Genomic DNA, 20,387 nt, shown 5'->3' on the forward strand with positions numbered 1-20,387 from the left:
TTCACACCATCCACTTCAACAATAACAATATGTCAGAGCAAAGACAACTGAAGCGTTTCGTGCGTTTGAATCGAAATTCCATTTGGTATCTAAAAGGTAATAACCCAATGCCTCATACGCAAGAGTAACTCGTAACAATCATGCAGGCGCTGTGCTTTTTTTGGTTTCTTATGGTCGTCAAGGTATCAAAAAAATCTAGTTGGGGCCGAAGTTGCCCTTCTTCTTCATGATCTGCTCCTCTTCCTCCTTCAGCTCCTGGTCGACCTTGGCGCCCTTGCTGGGCTCGTTGCCGTGGTTCTTGGCCTGAAAAAGTTATTAGCGACTGGCGGGGCGCGAATATTAAGACTTGTCAGCACATACAGGAAGGGTGGAGTCCTTCTTGCTCTCGGTGACCTCAGGGGCCTCGGGTGAGGGCTCCTTCTGGCGCTTCTCCTCACGCTCGAGCTGGTTGGCGATGCTGCGCTCATCCTCTGTACTATGTGTTAGTCAATGGCTTCTCGAGTTGGTTGTGTTCGGCGCAATTGCCACGTACTGGAGTCGTTGGCCTTGTGAGAGTTCTCCTTGCCCTCGTGGAAGCGGTTGGCCTCGGCCTGGGCGTTCAGGACGGAGTTCTTCTCGTTGCGCTGGTCACCAGCCTCATAGGTGCCGCTGGCGCCGACGTTGGACATTCCGGAAGACATATTGTAGGTAGCGTGAGTGTTGTAAAGGTAAAATTGGTATGTTTTGTTGATCTGGTGAGTATTGAGAGCTGATTGATGTGATGAATGGAGGGGAAGAGAAAGAGGCACAAGATCATGCGCCGCAAATCGTTTTGATAGTGCGGGACACTGTTTGTGATGTCATCGTCGATGGTGGAGTTCCGTCCGATGATCGAAGTCGCATGGGCGACGCCGCGGTTGACCCGCCTTGCAGTGACCAACAATGACGCGCATTTCGCCCAATGCGAAAGTTGAAATGTCGCGACAAACCCACCTTCTCTGCTCAACGAATGTATGCGGCTTTCTAGAATCCTCCATGTCACAGATGAACACCCACTTCGATGTCATGCAGGATGCAGCAAATTAATCTTCTGCAACAATGGATCAAGACCTAACACAAGCGGATCTGTTCTGCGCAATGGTGTGAAAGCTCGTGTGAACCTAAGGATAGGCCCGGAGATTTACGTGAACTGCTGGGGTTTCCAACTGTAGCTTTGACGACATGAAAAAAATCAATCATTTGAGCACACTTGCAAGAAATTCCTTACTTCGACATTGCTCTCGGTTCTGCCCACGCGGTATACCTGCGCATTCAAGTCCAAGCCCTGACACCTTTGACTCGCAGCACACCGGCCTTCAAGGACAAGGCATTCCTTCTAGTCCACATCTGGTCGGAGAACCAAATCTTACAGATAGCCACATAAGACGCCGCAACAAGGTAGCTGAATTCGAACTCTTCGTCTGCAGTCCAGATCGCAGCGTATTGCATGGTGTATATGCCACCTGCCATGACGCACATCCAAGTGACCCCGCGATACCGCTGACTGCGGCACCACGCGGGGACGAAATGCCGAAGGCATGTCAGAGTATACACGGCGTACGACAGGTATACGAGGGGCTCGTTCCACCTAAAGCATGGCACAAAGAAGAAACTATTAGATAGGGTTAGTCTCGCGTGATCAGTGCGCGAGAGAGGTGTACTCACGAAAACCAGGCAAGGTATACGGCCCACTGAAGTAGTCTCCTGTGTTTTTGATAGAACCGAGTGGCCCATCGTACGCACTTCCCGCTGACGAGAGGGATGATGATGGAACCGACTGTAAGAACAATCGCCGTTATCAAGAAGGTTTTCAGCCCCCAGGATCGCGCTGTACCATTCGTTTCGGTGAAAATATTGGATTGAGTGTTTGCCTGAGTCTGGTTTCCGGCGCTTGTCTGGTTTCGTGTTTCGTTGAAGACAGCGCCGGAGGAAGATTCGAAAGACACGGAATAACCGGTTGTATTCGTCCAGAACTTATTCGTAGAATCTGGTAAGATGTTCATGCCGAAAAACGACTAGCTTGTTTAGCAAAAACATTGAACGGCATGGGTGGGACAAAAACCAAACGTACCGAAGCGAAAGACAAGCGCACATAGATGGCAACCAAGAAGCCCAGCACCGTATTCCAGAAGCTCCGTGACAACTCTATCTGCTCCTTGATGGCCTCCTTCGTGTCAGTGATGCGGTCGGCGCATCTGCGAAGTTCCGATTCCAGCAATGGCAGCTGCCCTATGGTCTGAAAAAGCTCGTTCTGTACCGGGTAAATGCTAGCATTGATTTCGCAGAGCGGACGTTGCAACATCCTCGAGTAACTGTAAAGCAACTTGTGGGCACGGGAACATTCCTCGGCAACAACATACATGGTCTCTTGGAAATGCAAGAGATATCGAATTTTCCATCCTGACGGGCTCTCTCGACCCTTGATCTCCTGAAGGCCGTATCAGTGTCTCCAAGGTGGCCTATGATTTTGCGGCGTATTAGCTTACCATTTCTGTCAAAGTAACGACGCATGTGTTGAGGAAGACATGTAAGTCGTCGTAGATACAATCCGCGATTGGCAGCAAAAGGGCGTACAGATGAGAAGCGCAGTTGAGTGACAGTGATCGGCGGGCTGTGAACGCCCGCGACAAGCCGTTCAAGAGGCCCTCAGAACTAGCCAGCCAAAGGGTAAGGCGTCTGGAATCGGAGCGGCTTTCCAAACATAGGACTTCAAGTGATTCCAGCCTTGGTCGCCTGTTAAAAGGTTGTTGAATGTACACCTCAAAATCCCCTTTATACTCCGGCGCGTACCGACGCCATCCTAGGCTGATGTTGATAAGAGCATCGAAAGCAGGCAATGGGTTTTCATGTGATTCGTCTGAATGTTCAATCTGAATACGCAACCTCATCCGCTCAGCGAGCGCAGTCGCCGGCGTAGGAGGGCGGAGGAATGGCTGTTCCAGAAGCTTTGTAACGCTTGCCATTTCCACCTGTGTTAGTTGCCAGCAATCTTGCGCAAGACAAAAAAGTAGCTGATGTGGGAGATCGTCACGGGAGGGTGCTGTGGCAGCGCAGATATAGAGACCATCAGATGTTGTTTGCATCAGCCAGTCCTGAGCGTCAGCCAAGCAAGCATGTAAACTGTCGTGAGATTTGAACACCAGCCTATCTTCTTTTGGCGATCTGAGCAAAGTCAAGCGAGATAGAATTTTACCCTGCGGTTTTGATCCAGCCATGCGGTAGCGGTCAATCAAAGGCTTCCACTCAGGACTTTTCGGATGCTCCTGTAGTGTTTGCAGAACAGGATCGATTTGTTGTGGCCTTGTCTATTTTTCTTAGCACAAAGGAGCGGTTAAGGACATCCATACGTACCGACAATACGGCACGAATACGCAGAAAAAAATCCCTCCAAGAGTCCTCGTCATGCTGATCCGGACGGCCACCAGTTTCCAACGCGGGCGCTCTATTAAATGACCAGTACTTCATCGCCGCTGAAGGTCTTCTGAGGGTTGAAAAGGTTTGGGCCTTGTATGAGCTGAAGCGCGCGGATGGGCATTACTATAAGCGCATTACTCCTACGGTACCACTGTGCAGCTCGGTCGAGAAGTTCGCACAGGGTGCGCGCCACTGCGAGGCTGAATTCATGGCTTGAGCAATGAGGATTGTGGTAGATCAGGTACTTGTGTGACTTCCTGGAGGCAAACAGAGAGGCGAATCCACCCAGGCCTGTTCCGTCAAGCGAATGCAAGCCTTCAATAAGCTGAATGCATGCCGAGCTGGCGGAAGCGAGAGATCAACTCGTGCGAATCTACATGGTCAGCCTCGCCAACTTGAGACCAGCGCAAGCAGGATGTTCCAGCTTACCGACGACGCCAGCAAATTAGAAGATCTGTGGATAGTGGGCAGACAACGAAAAGTCGCTGTACATCTTGTGCGTTTGAAGACAAGTCTTAGCTCTCCAGATGATGAAGTTGCTGGGTGTCGGCTTTCGTCACAGCCTCGTTGATCAGGCTGAAAAGCTCCCGATGCACGCGCACGTTAGTTACCAACCTCGATGCACCGAGGACAGCTTTATATAGAAGAGAAAGACACTAGATGTGTGATCTCGCCTATGGCGCCTGTGCTAATGGTCACTCTCATCCGGCTGACTCGGAATCAGTAAAAGGTTACGGGTGTCGACTGCTTCTGATTAGCCTACTCTCAGACGGCTATATGTCGATTCGTTCCTCGTGGTTGGTTTTAGATCAGGCTGCATGAGACAGTGTAGCTTTGTTGACCCTTCGCCTCGACGCCAAGCATCAAAGACTGAGGAAGAAATGGGCGATCCCACAACGCGATCAAGACCTCACCCCTTCCCCTTGCACTCATCAGAAGGAGAAACCAAATCTCGATGTGGGATCTAGATCATGAATCGTCCTTCATATTCGGAGTACATGGCTGATATCAGACTCCGATCATCGAGTTCTAAACGTACATCATGAGCAGCAAACCAAGCCCCGTCCAGATATCCACCTCAATGCGCTCCCTTCTCCAAATAAGCCTTCGCCAAACTGCCCAATAACGGACCCGCGACGGGCTTCACCTGCTCCCAGCCCTTCTGGCCCTTCTCCATGATCTCCTTCGGCTTCAGGCGGGGCTTGCTCTCCTTCTCTCGCCTCGAACCCCTCCGTCGATCATCGTAATCGTCGTAGTCGTCGTAGTGCCTTGATCTCGGCTTCTCTCTTTCTCTGTCGCGATCGCGCTCCCGCTCCCTTTCTTTGCGCCTCTCGCGCTCTCGCCGCGTCTCGCGCCCGTCTGTGCGGTAGCCTCGCGAGGAGTCGCGCGGGTGCCGTTTGGAGTGGTAGTCGGATTTGTAGCCGCGGTCGCGGTCTCGCTCTCGGTCGCGGGAAGAGTCCCGGTGGGAGCGTCGGGGCTTTGGTGGTAGGGCGGCGGCGCCGTCCGAGTCGTCGTCGGCAGATGGGTCGGCGTAGCGAGAGTGGCGGTGTCGGCGCTCTCGTTCTCGCTCACGGTCGCGGTCACGGTCGCGGTCTCGGTTTCGCGGGTCGCTGCGGCTGGGATCGCGGTGTCGGCGGGGTGGGGGATCGTCGTAGGGATCTGGAGGGGCGCGGGATTTGCGGCGAGGGGGCGGGGGCTCGTCGTAGGGGTCGCGAGACTTGTGCGAGCGGCGGGGGCGGTCTTCGTCTGGGTCGCGCGAGCTCCTGTGTCGAGACGAAGTAGGAGGAGGAGGGGAGTCGGCACCGCCGCGAAGGCGTTCGGTCGAGTGTTCGCCTATGGGTGGGGGTGGAACGCGGTCTCGGTCTCGGTCCTTGTCGCGGCTGCTTTTGCTGGGTTGTTCAGGGCTCTTGACGGCGGGGGCGGAACGGTGGTGGCTGCGGCGGGGAGGAGGTGCGTCGCCATCATCGCTGTCGTCGGCTTCGTAGCGGTCTCGTCGGGGCCGGTATTTCTCTCGCGGGGGCGGGGCGGAGTGTCTGGCACGGGAGCCCCTCGATCGAGGGTGGTCGTAGGGGTCGTCGAACGTAGACATGGCTGTTCTGGTTGCTCTGCTACAGCAGGTGAAAGTGGCAGGGCATCAGAGCGCAGACAGACTCGTGAAACCGGAGGAAAGGAGGGAGAGCGGTGTGAGAGGCAGATGTATGTAGTCACCGCGAGGGCCTCGCCTGCCAGCCACGCATCATATCTTTAGCCGTTTCCGTTGCACTTGAGCTCGGGCCTCGTCTTCTACCCCAGTGTTAGATCGACGCTAAAGCTCCTGCGAGCCGACGTCATGGGCCCGACGGCGCTCATGTGAGCCCACCCGCCCTCAGCGGCCGCCAATGGTGCAAACTCGAACAGCGAGACCATGGTGCGGCTACGCTGCCACGTCACGGGCCTGGCCGGAGAGACGCGGTGCAGCCGCTACGTAACCACCGGGCGAGACATTCTGCACCAACCGGCTGGGACGACGACGTTCGTCTGACAGGCAGATCGCAGGACTAAGTGCATGGCGGGTGTGATATAGAAAAAGAGAGGGGTTGCCGAAGCCAAATTGTTAATGCGTCCCTGACCGACCCGCAGCTCTCAAGCAGGGAAAGAATTAATCCCGCCTTGGCCCTCGTCCGCACTCTCTGCTTCGGTCTCGACCGACGGCGCCTGGTAGGGGCGGCGGGTGTCCTGCGAGGTCAAATCCAGCATCGAGGCAGGTTTGCACATCGCACCGCGTGCGCCAGACGGCTGCGTGCGAGCGCGCAGGTTCGGCAGGCTGCCCACCCTTTCCACCGCTGCCGCAGCGTGAGCCGGCAACGGCGGCCAGCGCGTTACGTCGAGCGGCAGCTCATGTCGGCGCTTCTTCTCGCCTGCAGGCCCATAATTCGCTGCTGCTTGGGCCGCCCTGCATTCTGCGCCTTGACTCGTCGCGTGCGCGCTGATATCGTTGCCAGCATCGATGTTGTCAGCGTGCACATGCTGTGATGCGAAAGAGACTGCTGGTGCGCTGGATCTTTTCTGCACGTGCCTCGAGCTCTGCCTGTGTGGGCTGCCGTGCTTATCACACGAGCCGTAGCCATTCACAGGCTTGACGCTCTCCCGGCTGCTCGGCCGCCTCTTCTGCTGTTGCACAACTGGACTCGCTGATCCGAATTGGTGCTCAAAGTAAGGAGAAGCTCCAGTCTCCCACAGCAGTCTCCGGCTTTCTTCATGCGCCGTTACCGGACCCGGACGAATGGGCTTTGGTGTCCATGAGGGCTGAGCAGGCCTGCCACGACCACTGACTGCTTCTTCGGTCGCCCGCGCAAATGAAACAGCTTGCTGCTTATCATCTGCACCAGAAGCAATCCCTTCAGCCTTTGGTTTGGCCACATCAACATCCCTCCGCATCAGCTCCTCAAGTCGCCACCGCCGATCCTTCTCGTCCCTGACCTCTTCCTTCAAGTCCTCAATCTCCTCATCCCTATCCTTCAGCTTCCCCCTAAGCTTCGAAATGTGATCCCGCACAAACCGCCTGCCCCTCAGCACCTCCTCGACCTCCTGCTCCAAACGATCAATCTCCGCGTCGCGCTCCTGCAAGATCGCGCCACCCCGCGCAATGATCTCTTCTTGTTGGTGCACGACGGCGTCTTTCTCGCGGCAAAAAGCGTGCAGCTTGTCGAGCTCGTCGTCCCTACCCTCCATTGCACGCCTGATCTCCGCTTCCCGATCTCTCTCGCTGTCGTCCAGAGCCCGCTCGTAGCCCTCCAGCTGCCGCTGCAGGTACTGCTCGCTCTGCAGCTTGCGCTGCTCCAGCCACTTGAAGCGGTAATTCTCGTCAACGTACTTCGTCATGAAGTGGTGCCGGGAGGCCGCGCTCTCCTTCAGCTCGCGGAGGGTCTTCTCGTACGCCGCTCGCAGCTCGTCGTTGCGGCGTGCCATGACGTGGAGGCCTTCTTGCGCGGCTTGCGAGCTGTTGCGCCAGCGGTCGATGCTCGAGTTGCGCTCCCAGAGGGCGGTTTCGAGCTTGTGGATGTGTTCGCTTTGGTCGTAGATTTCGCGGATGGCGACTGCGCGGTTAGTTTCCCGGCGCGAGATTTCGGCGTCGTGGTCTGCTTTGGTTGCTGCTACGTCTTCGTTTAGTTGTCGGATGATGTCTGTCAGTCTGGTGATCTCCATCTCACGGGCGTAGACCTTCTGCTCTGCCGACTCGTCGTCGTCGTCGTCGTCGTTTGGCTTCGCATAGTAAAGTTCTGGCTCGGCGGTCGACTCTGCATAAGCGTCCTCTGTTCGTGCTGCTTGCTCTGTCTCAGAGGTCTCGTGCAGACACGCCTCCTCCAGCAGCTCAGATAGACTCGCCAGACGAACCGCACCATCCTTCTCGCTCTTTGCCGGGCCCTCCAGACCAACGCCATGACTCTGACCATCCTCCCTTAGGACCTGCGACAAGTTCATAGGCGTAGCATAACAAGTCTGCTGCTCAACGCCACCCATCGCAGAAGGCGCGCCACTTCGCGGCTCACCGCGTTCCAGCCCTTCCTTCGCTGCCGCAAGATCCTCGACAGTCGTCTCGCTCGCAGTAGGCGTGAAAACCGCACTATCCCTTACCGAGCTCTCAAGCCCCTCAACAGACCTCTCCACCCGCCCAATCCTCTCAAAGACACTCTCGAGCTTTCTCGCGAGCAAAGCCTCCACGGCCAGCTCGAGGTCCGCTGAGGAAGCCGGCGAGGGCGGCACTCCGGGGCTCCAGGGATTGCTCACTGTCACCGAAGATGAAGGTGAGCGGCTCTGCGGTGCTTGCCACTGGGTTAGTGCTTTGGCCTGCATCGAGTCGAGATGAGCCTTGACGTCACGGAGCTGCTCTGTGAAAGAGTCGTTGTTCGCCTCCTTCGCCATCGTGAGGGCCGAGAGTTGGGCAGCGCTGGCGGGTGATGGCGGGGAAGAGGCGGTGTTTGCCAGCTCGCGGGCACGGTGCTGGAGCTGGCTGAGTACGTGCTGGAAGGTCGGCTCGTCCATCGGATTTTGTTGACGTTAGTATTGTACGTGCTGCGACTCAGAGGATGTGGGCCCCGTGATATGGCAGTTCTATAGGAGTCTCAGGTGTGCATGCAGTGGTGAAGAGCGAGGCGGGAGCTGAGTGGATGGAAGTAATAGGTACCTGAGCTGGGACGAGGCAGCAAGCTGCGAAAGAGTGGTACAGGCTGACGTCCTATGTCTCGGGCTGTGAACGCTGGACTTGGCGGCGGCATGCCGATCCATGGCTCGTTCGCCTTCTTTTCGTGGAAGCGCGCGGAACGCGGTCATGTGCACGGAGCGACGTCACGATGTGGTTTTCGAGAGACGCTGGCTCACCAAACTCATACGGCAAATGCATTTTAGTCTGGCAGCTCGTGCTATGATAGTCTCCAAACTCCGAAGCCTGACGTATAGAAAGCAGCGTTCACTACGAGATCGACCCCACCTTCTCCACAGCTCCGGCGCTGAGTCCGGTGAAAGCCCAATTGGTTGTACAAGCATGCCGACCTTCTCCCATATCTTGGAGATGGTATTGGCGCGCGATCATACTGTTTCCTCATGCACCCCCTTCTCTTTTTCGTCCCCGTCCGCCTGTCCAGTTACCGACATACGCTCTCCGTATCGCTCGACCGCCATCGAAGCAGCTCTCGCGTTTACGCTGCTGTGCCTACGGACCTGGGTTTCTTCGTGCTCGATGTACTCAAGCGGGCGTTTTGCGGAAGTGGCAGTCTGGTTTGAATGGGTCAGCTTGTCTCTTCCACTGATGGTATATGATCGACTTACCTTGTCCCTGAACACGAGGATGTTCGAGTGCTCCATGAAGTACCTGTCGATGTCTTCGAGCGTGCGTCCGGCCGTTTCGGGGTAGAAAAGGTAGACGAGTGGCACAAAAGCGCCATTGAACACGGTCCAGATGATGTAAAACTTCCAACCAAGAGACCTAATACCAATGGGCGTGATCTCTACAACAATGAAATTACAGAGCCAGTTTGTAGCCGTTCCGAGCGCAGCGCATTGAAGGTTATTAGCATGATTCTCGTTGATTTAGATGGCCTCTTGATACGTACCTTTGTTTTTCATCGAGAGGGAGTTGATTTCAGCCGGATATAGCCACTACGCTAGCGTGTCAGCACACTTCACTCTGGATTGAGGTGTCTCCGGAAGTGAATAAACTCACTGGTACTCCCTGAAATCCAATGCCGAAGAAGACGTAGTACAGGAAGAAGAACGCAACACTGGCCTTCGCGGTCTCGGTCCCATGTGGGTATCCAGGCTTCTCAGTGTAGTGAATCATCACGGTGATGATGAGATAGCAGAAACATTGTCCAGCAGCCGCGTACATGAGCATCTTCCTCCTGCCCCAGCGCTCGACATTTGGAATACCGATCGTCGAGAAGAGCAGGTAGCTGACGCTATTGACCGCAGCTAGCAGGCGGGCCATTTTCTCGCTGAAACCGACCGACTCGATGAGCACTGTCGGAAGGTAGTATGAGGTCACGTTGATACCTGCGAATTTGTCAGTGTCTATATTTCGCGTAGAATCTCGCAGTTCACGCCTCACTTACCGGAAAATTGTTGCATGAATTGAGCACCCATTCCCAATATCAGACGCCTCGTTGTGCAGGTGCCGGCCTGGTCGCCCTTCTTGCCTCTGATCAGATCGCGGATCCTGACAGCATGCTCTTTCTCGTAGTCGGCGGCAAACTTGATCTCGCTCATCTGCGTTTGAACGTATGGGTCTTCCGTCTCGGTGTTCTCCAGATCCGCCAAGATCACTTCAGCTTCATCAAAGCGTCCTTTCATGACCAGCCAACGAGGACTTTCGGGAAGCCAAGGCACGGTCAAGTACAAAATAATGATGAAGATGAATTGTAAAGCCAACGGCACACGCCAAGCTGCACCTCCTGGAACGTAGGAGAAGCCGAAAGTGACCCAATTGGACAGCGAGAAACCGGCGATGTTCATGATCAGCTCAATAACGATGAGCTTGCCTCGCCATGCGGCCTGGGAGGTCTCTGACTGCCATGGCGGTGCAGTCGCTGTGTTCATGCCGTTGCCGATGCCGGCCACAATACGGCCGACGATCATGTGCGGTACGCTGAATGCTGAGAATTGCAAGATCGCTCCAACGCTCATGATAGTTGTGCCAATGAGAATGGTCTTTTTGCGGCCCAGAAAGTCGCCAAACACGAAAGCAGCAATGGCACCGACCAGGCAGCCAATGTCGTAGATGGCCGTCACCGTCGAGATCAGGCTGGTGTTGTCGCGGATGCCAAGCGTATCCAAGAAGTCATTTGTGACGATCACGCCGCCGAATACACCTTGATCGTAGCCAAACTGTTTCTTGCTGTCAGCAGGCTGTAAGGTCACAGCATTTGGACGATTCCTTGATAGTCAACTCACGTACCAAGGTCATATCAGTCGCGCACGCGACAGTAATCCAGAAAGTCAGCCATCCGCCACGAAGGCCAAAGTACCTCTCGCCCTTGAACTTCATCTTGTTTTCGAATGCCGTTCGGTATCAGCCCAAAGCATCACCAGGCGAAGCACAATAATGAGAAAGGAAACGCGTCTCCGCAGCGGGCACGCTTGACGTTAAAAACTCACAGACCTACAACAGCACAGCGGCCTGCCTTACCATGCACAAGCGATCGGCACAGAGCCGATCAACAGAACCCTAACGCTATTGAGCACGCAGACGCACATTCTGCGGCGCCCAACGGTCATGGGGTCTGGAGGCCTGCAGTCCTAAGCTGCTGGACGGCCGACCTTCTGCCATGGCCCTGAGGCCGCTGGCGCATCAAAGTATTATGCTTATCCTGGCCAAAGCCAATGAGCTTGGGATGCTTGGGGCGACGATGACGCAGGCGAGGTGGATGCGCATTGCTGTGGGACTTGCCATTGCCTCCACTGGGGTACCCCGTGGATGTACTAGCGGGGTTTGTGATGTCTGGAGACGCGGCTGCTCGGTCTCACTTCGCTGTTATTGCGAAGAGCGACCGTGCGGGCGTGTCGAGGTCCAAGCGAGCCCCATCCTTGTCCTTGTCCGCGATCGTTCGATTCGGGCACTACAAGAGTCCATGGTGAATACAAATTCGAGCGGTATCAAGGCTGCCACGAGGGCGTTGGTGTCATTGCCATTGCAAAAGAGATGAACGAGCATTCAGATAGAGTTTCTGGTACGAGATGACATCGATGGTCGAAGCTTCGAATGAGGAGAAACAGGAGAAGCTTAGCAGCGAGCCGCTTGACCCTTGGCGGCGCCATGATTGCGGGGATATCGCACGCTATGCCAGCCACTTCATCACAATACAGTAACTGCGCGTGTGCCCATTGACCACGGTAAGAGGACGTATCGCAAGCCAGGTCCATGGAAACACGCTGATTGTAACACAGCCGAAAAGGTCGAAAGGCATCGCTCGTATATTCGTGGCTCATCATCGTGGCCCTATTGATAGGTGATAACCCCAAAGACGCCTTCGCTCCAAGAACAAACACAAGACGAAAGATCCAATGTGAGATCCCCGGACACGACATAATCACCGCCTCGGCACAGCAGGCGCAGGAATACCATTCCTCCTCAGCATCGCCCGCAACGCCAGGATCTCGCCCTTCATGTGCGCCACCTCGCCCTCCAGAACCCTGACTCTGCCTGCGTTAGTCGCACAACCGCCGCACGAGTCTGCACGTGCGGGCGGCCGCGCATCCACGCCGTCATTAGACGCCGGGGCGGGACCCTCAGCCCTGTCGGATTTGGCTGGCGAGCTCTTCGCCTGCTTCATCCTGGTCCACGGATCGCTCGATCGTCGGCCTGCTGCTGCGTTCGAGGCGATCTCTTGGAGAGCTGTCTTGCGATGTCGAGGGCTTTGTCGAGATTGCCTGTCGACGCCCTTTGGCTTTCTCCGAGGAGATACAGACGAGGTTCGTGGGAAGATACTCTGCACGTCGTCTGAGGCTAGGCTGAAAGCTGCGTTCGGGGGTGACAGCTGCTGCGAGTTGGCTGTGGCATAGTCTTCTGTCGACATGCCGGCGTTAGCGTTCGAAGCGCCCGATGCCTCCACTGGTGCTGGATCTGGGGCTGCAGATTGTGTAGTGCTGATCGTACCTTTTGAGTTCATCCTTGATCGCGAGGTTTGACGTGCCGCGGGCCTAGGGAAGAGCCGGTGTCTGCGAGAAGAGTTCTTGCGCTCCTCATCCGAAGTTATCCAGATGTCGTCCTCTTGCCAGTCGCTGTAAGATGACTGGTCGATCGAGTCTGTTGGCCATCGGCCTTCTGGTCCATATACATGGGTTGCCACTGGCGCCTGCGCCGGCTCAAAGGCCTTTGGCATGACCTTCCTTTGAGCACCAAGTTGCTCCACGCCAGGCCTTTGCTGCGACTTTCTGTTTGACGTTGAAGCATATCCTTGCAACACACTGCCAGAAGAGGGAGTCGCCGATTTCATACTCATTTGACGTAGATCACGCAATAGCCTCGCATTTGCGGCAGCTGTAGCATCCACGTTCTCGACACTTTCGCTTCGAACTGGCATGCGCTTGCGTACCGACCTCGGATTCGCCCTTCGTCGCTCGGTCTTGAGAGGAGACGGTCTCAATGGTGATCGGCTGGGGATTTTGGGTACAGCTGATACTCCTGTCGCAGTGGGATGGGTGGTATCAGAGCTCGTAGCGTGGCTTTCAGGCGCAAGCAAGGGTTTCGGCGGTGACGAAACGGTTTTCGTAGCTTTTGCATCGGTGACGAATGTCTGGCTGGAGATTCGTGGTCTGGTCCTCATCGGACTGAAGCTTTGGTCTCGGTTTTGCCGCGATTGCTGCACGGCAAACGGATTGACTGGAGAAAAGAGATCCAAATAGGCCTCCGCTTCTGCGGAGATCGCATGTTTCTCTTTTCCCGTGGGCGTATGTCGTACAGTACTGTCGTCCAGGGCTTCGTCCGGATGTATCGTGAATTTGCGTGATTGATAAGGGCTTAGTATGCTGTGAGATTTTGTAGGAGGAGGTCGGAGAGCCGGATGCACCTTGAGATGATTCGGAGTACTCCCTTTTGGCTGATCCGTTTTGGTATCCTCTGGGAGATCTCGAGTGACGTCGGCATTGGTGATGGTATCTTTGCGTTTTGGCGTTGACAAGGATTTAGGAGAGGGGGCGGTGATCCATTCAACGCTAACGATCCTCTGACCAGTCGAACTGATCTCCTGATGGCCCTGCGTCACTCCAATAAAATCATACAGATCCACATTCCCATCATAGCTGCCGACAGCAATGATCCCCCCGCTATCAAATGATCGTACCGACGGCTTGCCCTTGCGTGAGTCTTGTGCCGACGAAGAGGGCGCAAGGACTGACACGGATGTGAGCGGAGCCTTCCCATGCCACGTACGCAAGACATTGACACCACCGGAGAAGTCCACAAGGTGGCATCTACCATCCATACCAACGGTGATGGTTCTGAGTTTATGACCAGGTAAAAATGCAGCGCCCGTTATCGAATGGAGTCCGCCTCCAGCCTTTGCGTGTACCGGTCTGTGAAGCTGCCTTTTTCGCCCGAGCTCTGCCCTACCCATATGCGCTTGATCCACGTATCTTCCCTCACCAGCACTGCGAGACAGCCGACTGGCGTCCAACACAGCAAGAGTCCCATCTTCAAAAGCCAAGAGAAAAATGTTAGTCCTCTCCGGGTGAAAAGCGGCTAATGTGACTCCTGCGGTGGAACTCTGCGGTTTGAGTAGGGTCGCGGGAGAATTGCTCGCAAGGTCTTTGAGAAAGACAACCGACGGCGCACCTTGCGCTGAAATCATCAAATGTCCTGTCGGCGAGACTGCCATTGCTGCGGGCGGTGACGCTAGAGTCTGAGGAGGACTTAACAGCTGCTGCTTCTGGGTCGAATAGCACTGTATAGAGTTGGTAGCCTTCGTAGATAGGAACAGGCTCTTCGAATCCTTCGTGTATTCCAGATGTCGCACTTCATCTTCTTCCGCGCTCAAGCCCCAGCTCTTCTCTTTCCCTCGCCTAGTGTCGTGGAGCACCACGACATGCTTGTCCGCGATCGCCAGTGTCCCAGAGCCATCTTTGCTTTCTGTCGCGGCCGCGATCCCAGATTTGCTACTCTGAAATAGCGTGTGAAGCCCCGCGGAGTCCCAGGACAAGATGTGCGAAGGTGTTGTGATGAGAAGGTGTCTGTCGGCGGGGAAAGCGAAGTTGCTTTGAGATACGGGCGACGGTCGGTCGGTGAATGGTATGCTATGTACAGATGGCATATTTGCAGTGGATCATCGCGCGCAAGAACTATTTTAGGATAGTGTTGAGGCGTGGCGGGGTGGTGTGCACTTTGTTAAATCACGCCGTTGCTGAGGTAAACAAACCCGACGTCAGCGCTCTGGGCAAGTCCAAACACTGATCCCGAACTTCACGAACTCTTCTATGGCCTTCATTATGCTCTCTGCCGATGAAATGTAACATGCCAATGATATTGGAGTGAGAATATCGTCCTTCGACCCGAGAAATCGTGTTTGTACTGTGACTTGTGTATCAGGCGGTTTCTCTTGACGATGAGATTGGGAGTCCGCAGGTCAATTCTGAGCTGGTTCAAAAACATCGGACCCAATCTCAGTCAACGCGCCACGCAGATGCCTTTGCCTTCTGCTTTCACAGAAAGCACCTGGAGGATATTTCAGTGAAACATAAAATCATCAAGCGTTCATTGCGACATCAATTGACCAAGAAACAACCGCGTTATCATTGAGGTCACGACCGTCAACTTCGCTCCAGGGTTAGGGTTGGGGCAAGCTTGGGGTTGTTATTTGCAGACCGTAGGCGCTCAAAACAAGCCGCCCCAAAGCACCAAGCTAGAAATCGATAAATTTGTGAGTTGGAATCTGAGCGATCGCTCGGCATCGGACACTCGTTCCTGCGAGGCCGATATACATTGGCGTCTGGATGATGAGGTTTGGCAGTCGTGCTTTCAAAATATACAGGTTATACACAAAAGAAGTGAAGCTTTCCTCCCAGCAGTCTGTTGCTTCCAGATGACCGACGATCCTCTAATGATTTCTTTACCTTGACTGCCACAAGCTCCTCACGGCCGTCATGACAGGGCCGTCTGTTCTTCCCTCTCCAGCCTCTAGCACACTCTGAATCTTGCTTCCGGGGCCACCCTTCGATTCGGCCTCTGCCTTTCTCGCTGTCTCCTCTGCTAAGCCGACCTTCTCCGCCGCGCGACCTTGGATCATACGGTCGCGCATCCGCCTGAGCTCTTCCTCCTCTTGCTCGCGCACCTCAAGCTCACGAATCCATGCATCCTTCTTCTCCTTGCGACGCTTCTCCTCGGTCAGCTCGTCGAACTGACCACGCTTCGCCCTGTCGCTCTCCCAGTATGCGCTGCCACCGAGCATAGCCAGAATGGTGAATCCTTGGGCGTAGATACGGCGACGGAACATGCGGTTCGTGCGAGCTTTGTCGCCAGTACGCATTGATTTGGTGCTAGATGGAAGATTTGTCAGTAATTGCCCGGTTGACCATAAAGAATCCTGTGATTGTACTTACGCTTCATAGAGGGCCCAGCACGTGAGGGCGCATCCGAGCGGAATCAACGGCTCTTCGACGATCTTGCGGCGCAGCTTCTGCCATCTTGACTCCTCGTAGAAATCTGCGTTGTCGTCGAAAGAGGATGGCGGAGGAGCGGTGTTGAGATTGCCGGGGACCGACATGGTTGGTGATGTGAAAGTAGGTCGTGTGCTGCGTGCCTATAGCTCTAGAGGTATCGTCTCGTCCAGACTCCGGAAATCTCGGGCGCGACGACGAAGCCCGATGTATTGAGCAAAGCTCAATGTTTCGACCGTATGGCAGATTCCAGTAACTCAATCACAGCTTGCGGTAGTATGAGCAAGTATAGTGAAGTGAAGCTCAAGTCTCATCAATATTAGCGCATCATTCGATCGCGCTGAAGATCTCCGCCAATATCAAGCATGTCATACCTCATGCCCGAATGCCTGAGGCATGAGCGTGGCTGCCGGCGGCGTTTCACCGCCCAAATCCCGATATCGGCAGAATTGTCCAGACGGCGATCGCGAATATCTCAATGACTGGCCTGGCCCAAAAGAGTAATCGAAAGGTATTGGGAGTGCTTTTACAATTTTCACTCCCATACTCGGCAAAATGACTGACGCCATCGTGCAAAATGGCGCGCAAACGCCAGAAACGCCAAAGACCCAACACGCTGGCCTGGCTTTGACAGAGTACTCAGCCCAACCGTCGCCGCCTTCGTCAACGCCCAAATCCCTTGAGGCTAAAGTGCCCAAAGAATTTCTGTTGCCAACCGGCTATCCAGATGTTAGTTACATGACCTACTATGGCGTTGACACAAGTCTGACATTGGACAGTACCTCCGTTTGATTCTTACATCCCGCGTCTACGATGTAGTCGAAGAGACTCCTCTGACGCATGCCGTCAACCTCTCAAACCGATTGGAATGCAAGGTCCTGCTCAAGCGCGAAGACCTTCAGCCAGTCTTCTCGTTCAAGCTGCGTGGCGCCTACAACAAGATGGCTCACCTCTCCTCCCAGGAGCGGTGGAAGGGTGTTGTCGCCTGCTCTGCCGGTACGTCCAGTCGCCCCACTCGATCAAGTCTTGCACTGTTACGGCAATGATTTTGGTTACAATTGAGGCTAATGATCCGTCCAGGCAACCATGCTCAAGGCGTTGCATACTCTGCACGCCACCTAAAGATCCCCGCCACCATCACGATGCCCCTGGGCACGCCAGCGATTAAGCACTCCAACGTGTCTCGACTAGGCGGCAATGTTGTCCTTCATGGCGCAGACTTCGATGCCGCGAAGGCAGAGTGCGGTCGTTTGGCGGAGGCTCACGGCTTGACCAACATCCCACCCTTTGACGATCCCTATGTCATTGCTGGCCAGGGTACCATCGGTATGGAACTGGTCCGCCAGGCTGACCTTAGCAAGCTTGAGGCAATCTTTTGCTGTGTTGGTGGTGGCGGCCTTATCGCTGGTATTGGCGTCTACATCAAGCGCATTGCGCCCCACGTCAAAATCATCGGCGTGGAGACCTACGATGCAAACGCCATGGTGCAGTCGCTGAAGCTTGGCAAGCGTGTCACGCTCAAGGATGTTGGTCTTTTCGCTGACGGTGCCGCTGTCAAGACTGTTGGCGAGGAGACTTTCCGTGTCGCGTCCGAGGTCGTCGATGAGGTCATCCAGGTCGACACCGACGAGATTTGCGCCGCCATCAAGGATGTCTTTGAAGATACCCGTTCCATCCTCGAGCCTGCCGGCGCGTTGTCTCTTGCTGGTCTCAAGAAGTACGTTGCTGCGCACCCATCACAAGACACAAAGCGCCAGCTCGTCGCCACTGCCTCAGGCGCCAATATGAACTTTGACCGCCTGCGCTTCGTCGCTGAGCGTGCCGCTCTCGGTGAGAAGAAGGAAGCGCTGCTCTCCGTCACCATCCCCGAAAAGCCTGGCGCCTTCGCCGCACTTGTTGCTGCTGTCAACCCGATGTCCGTCACCGAGTTCTGCTACCGCTATGCTACGGCGTCAGCAGCCAACATCCTCATTGGTATCAGCGTTGCCGCTTCAACAAGAGAACGCGACCTCACCGACCTTATCTCCCGCCTTCAATCAGAAGGCATGCAAGCCACAGATCTCAGCGGCGACGAGCTGGCGAAGAGTCACATTCGATACCTGGTTGGTGGCCGCAGCACCGCCGAGAATGAGCGTCTCTTCGCTTTCGAGTTCCCTGAGCGCCAGGGAGCTCTGCACAAATTCCTTACAACGTTGCAGCCAGGCTTCAACATCAGCTTGTTCCACTACCGCAACTACGGTGGCGATGTTGCCAAGATCCTGGCTGGCATTCAATGCCCAGCTGGCGAGGTGAGTCACTCCTTTCGTAGGATGACATTGCAGTGCGCTAACCTTTTGATTGCAGGAGGCCGGCCTGGACAAGTTCTTGCAAGAGATCGGATACCCATGGAAAGAGGAGACGAACAACCCCACATACAGGATGTTCATGAGGCAATAGATAGTGCATCAAAACATGTATTTTTTGGAACGTCGCTTTACAAGATTCTTGCCGTTCCCTGACACTCTTCATGCGAAGGCTTTCAAGTGGGGCGCCGCAAGACTTCACTTCACAGCCCACTTCAATGCAATTGCAACGCCAGCCCCACACCAATATATGAACATAGAAAATGATATAAAACAGGTGTGTTAGAAATAGTGTATCGTAGATTGTGCAGCTCTGGTTGTCAAAAAGAAAAAAAAAAAGATTGTGGATCCACCTTCTCGTTCACCCTGGGCTGCCATTATGGTCCACGTTGACGTAGAGCGGTTGGACGACGTGAATCGAACCCAAGAAACTTCGCTAAGTCACCTGCAACAAGTGACCGCCGGAAAGGCAACCAATCCGTAGTTGTGGCGGACCCATCCCCCCCCCATTCGTTCACCCTGGGCTGCCATTATGGTCTACGTTAGCGTAGAGCGGTTGGACGACGTGAATCGAACCCGAGAACTTCGCTAAGCCACTTGCAACAAGCGACCGCCGGAAAGGCAACCAATCCGTAGTTTCAGGGGGGATGACGACATTGGGAAAACACAGAATAAATAGCCTTGCTGCACGACGCTCGCTTCTTTGGGACGGTGGAGCTCGTGTGCGTATTTGTGGTACTGCGCAGTGCACAGTGAGGTACACGGACAGTGCACTCGGTCTTGGTGGGTGTTGTGCGGATGGGAGGAGAGAGTGGTGGTCCCAGGCCTCGTATGCTGCGACGCCTTTCACGGTGAAATATCGATCTTGGATGTAGGAAGACAGTGCTCTCGAAGAGACACCCTGAAGAACCTATTTCATCTTCGAGCCTTCATGCCTTTTGCTTTCGGAGGCGGCGGAGGTCTCTGCCCCTTTCCTCCTGCAGCGCCTGCAGTGACGGGCGCAGGGCGGTTGGCCATGACAACAGGCTTCGCAGCCGTCGACGCCGCCTTCACCGGCTCTTGCCCCTTGATTGGGATTTGCTCCCACATCTTCTCCCACACTCCGGGTGCAAAACTCTTGTTCCTCGCCGTCATATTAACCCAGTATTTTCCATACATGCGCAGTGCCAACCGCCCGCCCAGATAGGTAGGAGCTTGAGCAACCTGCTTCTCGCGCCCGAGGGGCACATGCTCCAAATTTGCGGACAGGTTGACTCCTGGAAGGCGTCGTAGGTCGCCGAAGAACATTTCCTTGTGCGTTGGCCAGGGCAACCAACGCATCGACTGGATCATGATTTTGGTCTCCGGGGGCGTCTTCTCGGCAAATCGCATGAGCGCCTCCTGGTTCTTCTTTGCGGCAGAAGGGAGCAGCACTCGAATTGTCGAGACATAAGGCGCAGACAGCATTGCAAACGCGGCGAGTGGGATTGCGCTTCCGACGATGACGCCGGGCACCCACCACATGGAGTGGTCCGGGCTGAAGTACATACGAGGTGCAACAGTGAAGCACCCGAGGCCGAACACGACTATGGTCACGAGACGAGTCATTCCAGTCATCAGTGTTGCAATTTGGCCACCTTGATAGACGTTGAGGAGGTCGAGGGAAGAAATGACTGGCATTGTCAGGACGAACCGGTCTACGAGACTAGGATAGCGCAAATGACATACTTGAATTAAGCCTCGCTTTAGTTGCGGCTGCGACTGGGCTTCGTGTGGCAACAAAGCGTGTTGCACCACATGGCTGCGAAAGTCGCTGTTGGCGCGCAAGCGTCTCGGTGATGCCAGAGCGAGCCAAAGGTGCGCGCAAGCTGCCCAAAGGGCGCCGCAGCAGCGGAAATGAATGACAATGCCTAGCGGCGCGTAAGGAAAACATCACATGACTAGGTATGCAGCTGTTGTGCAAGCGCATGCGAAGTGAGGTTCGAGTTCGCCAAATTTGGCGGCCCCAGTTGC

The 20,387-nt window shown here is 55.0% G+C and overlaps 8 protein-coding genes across 8 annotated transcripts; 1 reads left to right on the top strand and 7 right to left on the bottom strand.

The window, feature by feature from the left end:
• Positions 1 to 55: 55 nt before the first annotated feature.
• On the bottom strand, positions 56 to 789 carry WHR41_03180 (uncharacterized protein). The gene is made up of 3 exons (XM_069371786.1): positions 533 to 789; positions 361 to 470; positions 56 to 303 (listed from the first exon to the last, which is right to left on the bottom strand). The coding sequence occupies exons 1-3, from the start codon at positions 678 to 680 to the stop codon at positions 196 to 198; spliced, it is 366 nt and encodes a 121-aa protein (XP_069231258.1). The 5' UTR covers positions 681 to 789; the 3' UTR covers positions 56 to 195.
• A 374-nt stretch (positions 790 to 1,163) lies between these two features.
• WHR41_03181 (uncharacterized protein) lies at positions 1,164 to 4,198 on the bottom strand. Its single transcript, XM_069371787.1, has 6 exons — positions 3,862 to 4,198; positions 3,370 to 3,805; positions 2,505 to 3,323; positions 2,090 to 2,446; positions 1,684 to 2,033; positions 1,164 to 1,630 (listed from the first exon to the last, which is right to left on the bottom strand). Exons 2-6 carry the CDS (start codon positions 3,481 to 3,483, stop codon positions 1,291 to 1,293), a joined length of 1,980 nt encoding a protein of 659 aa, XP_069231259.1. The 5' UTR covers positions 3,484 to 3,805; positions 3,862 to 4,198; the 3' UTR covers positions 1,164 to 1,290.
• A 1,856-nt stretch (positions 4,199 to 6,054) lies between these two features.
• Positions 6,055 to 8,454, bottom strand: WHR41_03182 (uncharacterized protein; the record flags this gene model as incomplete). The annotated part of the gene is made up of 1 exon (XM_069371788.1): positions 6,055 to 8,454. One exon carries the CDS (start codon positions 8,452 to 8,454, stop codon positions 6,055 to 6,057), a length of 2,400 nt encoding a protein of 799 aa, XP_069231256.1.
• Positions 8,455 to 8,997: 543 nt separating this feature from the next.
• WHR41_03183 (uncharacterized protein) lies at positions 8,998 to 10,951 on the bottom strand (the record flags this gene model as incomplete). Its single annotated transcript, XM_069371789.1, has 6 exons — positions 8,998 to 9,183; positions 9,238 to 9,416; positions 9,522 to 9,567; positions 9,632 to 9,960; positions 10,020 to 10,791; positions 10,862 to 10,951. The coding sequence occupies 6 exons, from the start codon at positions 10,949 to 10,951 to the stop codon at positions 8,998 to 9,000; spliced, it is 1,602 nt and encodes a 533-aa protein (XP_069231257.1).
• Positions 10,952 to 11,836: 885 nt separating this feature from the next.
• Positions 11,837 to 14,711, bottom strand: WHR41_03184 (uncharacterized protein; the record flags this gene model as incomplete). Its single annotated transcript, XM_069371790.1, has 2 exons — positions 11,837 to 12,469; positions 12,560 to 14,711. The coding sequence occupies 2 exons, from the start codon at positions 14,709 to 14,711 to the stop codon at positions 11,994 to 11,996; spliced, it is 2,628 nt and encodes an 875-aa protein (XP_069231254.1). The 3' UTR covers positions 11,837 to 11,993.
• A 683-nt stretch (positions 14,712 to 15,394) lies between these two features.
• Positions 15,395 to 16,386, bottom strand: WHR41_03185 (uncharacterized protein). Its single transcript, XM_069371791.1, has 2 exons — positions 15,997 to 16,386; positions 15,395 to 15,933 (listed from the first exon to the last, which is right to left on the bottom strand). The coding sequence occupies exons 1-2, from the start codon at positions 16,158 to 16,160 to the stop codon at positions 15,507 to 15,509; spliced, it is 591 nt and encodes a 196-aa protein (XP_069231255.1). The 5' UTR covers positions 16,161 to 16,386; the 3' UTR covers positions 15,395 to 15,506.
• A 184-nt stretch (positions 16,387 to 16,570) lies between these two features.
• WHR41_03186 (uncharacterized protein) lies at positions 16,571 to 18,551 on the top strand. The gene is made up of 4 exons (XM_069371792.1): positions 16,571 to 16,782; positions 16,833 to 17,049; positions 17,134 to 18,341; positions 18,397 to 18,551. The coding sequence occupies exons 1-4, from the start codon at positions 16,609 to 16,611 to the stop codon at positions 18,487 to 18,489; spliced, it is 1,692 nt and encodes a 563-aa protein (XP_069231252.1). The 5' UTR covers positions 16,571 to 16,608; the 3' UTR covers positions 18,490 to 18,551.
• A 175-nt stretch (positions 18,552 to 18,726) lies between these two features.
• Positions 18,727 to 20,344, bottom strand: WHR41_03187 (uncharacterized protein). Its single transcript, XM_069371793.1, has 2 exons — positions 20,103 to 20,344; positions 18,727 to 20,047 (listed from the first exon to the last, which is right to left on the bottom strand). The coding sequence occupies exons 1-2, from the start codon at positions 20,341 to 20,343 to the stop codon at positions 19,311 to 19,313; spliced, it is 978 nt and encodes a 325-aa protein (XP_069231253.1). The 5' UTR covers position 20,344; the 3' UTR covers positions 18,727 to 19,310.
• Between the last annotated feature and the right edge of the window lie 43 nt (positions 20,345 to 20,387).

The sequence above is a fragment of the Cladosporium halotolerans genome (genome assembly GCF_011745625.1).
Source record: "Cladosporium halotolerans strain TM138-S3 chromosome Unknown Sca8, whole genome shotgun sequence".
Classification (NCBI taxonomy): Eukaryota; Fungi; Ascomycota; class Dothideomycetes; order Cladosporiales; family Cladosporiaceae; genus Cladosporium; species Cladosporium halotolerans.

Bases quoted from the DNA above. Each gene is read 5' to 3' on its own strand.
- WHR41_03186 (XM_069371792.1), top strand. From the start codon at position 16,609: ATGACTGACGCCATCGTGCAAAATGGCGCGCAAACGCCAGAAACGCCA. The intron at 16,783-16,832 runs GTTAGTTACATG...GACATTGGACAG, and splicing joins TGCCAACCGGCTATCCAGAT to TACCTCCGTTTGATTCTTAC. The intron at 18,342-18,396 runs GTGAGTCACTCC...TTTTGATTGCAG, and splicing joins TTCAATGCCCAGCTGGCGAG to GAGGCCGGCCTGGACAAGTT.
- WHR41_03180 (XM_069371786.1), bottom strand. From the start codon at position 680: ATGTCTTCCGGAATGTCCAACGTCGGCGCCAGCGGCACCTATGAGGCT. The intron at 471-532 runs GTACGTGGCAAT...CACATAGTACAG, and splicing joins TCACAAGGCCAACGACTCCA to AGGATGAGCGCAGCATCGCC. The intron at 304-360 runs GTATGTGCTGAC...TAACTTTTTCAG, and splicing joins AGAAGGACTCCACCCTTCCT to GCCAAGAACCACGGCAACGA.
- WHR41_03181 (XM_069371787.1), bottom strand. From the start codon at position 3,483: ATGAAGTACTGGTCATTTAATAGAGCGCCCGCGTTGGAAACTGGTGGC. The intron at 2,447-2,504 runs GTAAGCTAATAC...TACGGCCTTCAG, and splicing joins TCGTTACTTTGACAGAAATG to GAGATCAAGGGTCGAGAGAG. The intron at 2,034-2,089 runs GTACGTTTGGTT...TAAACAAGCTAG, and splicing joins TGCGCTTGTCTTTCGCTTCG to TCGTTTTTCGGCATGAACAT.
- WHR41_03185 (XM_069371791.1), bottom strand. From the start codon at position 16,160: ATGTCGGTCCCCGGCAATCTCAACACCGCTCCTCCGCCATCCTCTTTC. The intron at 15,934-15,996 runs GTAAGTACAATC...TCTTCCATCTAG, and splicing joins TGCTGGGCCCTCTATGAAGC to CACCAAATCAATGCGTACTG.
- WHR41_03187 (XM_069371793.1), bottom strand. From the start codon at position 20,343: ATGCGCTTGCACAACAGCTGCATACCTAGTCATGTGATGTTTTCCTTA. The intron at 20,048-20,102 runs GTATGTCATTTG...TGACAATGCCAG, and splicing joins TAAAGCGAGGCTTAATTCAA to TCATTTCTTCCCTCGACCTC.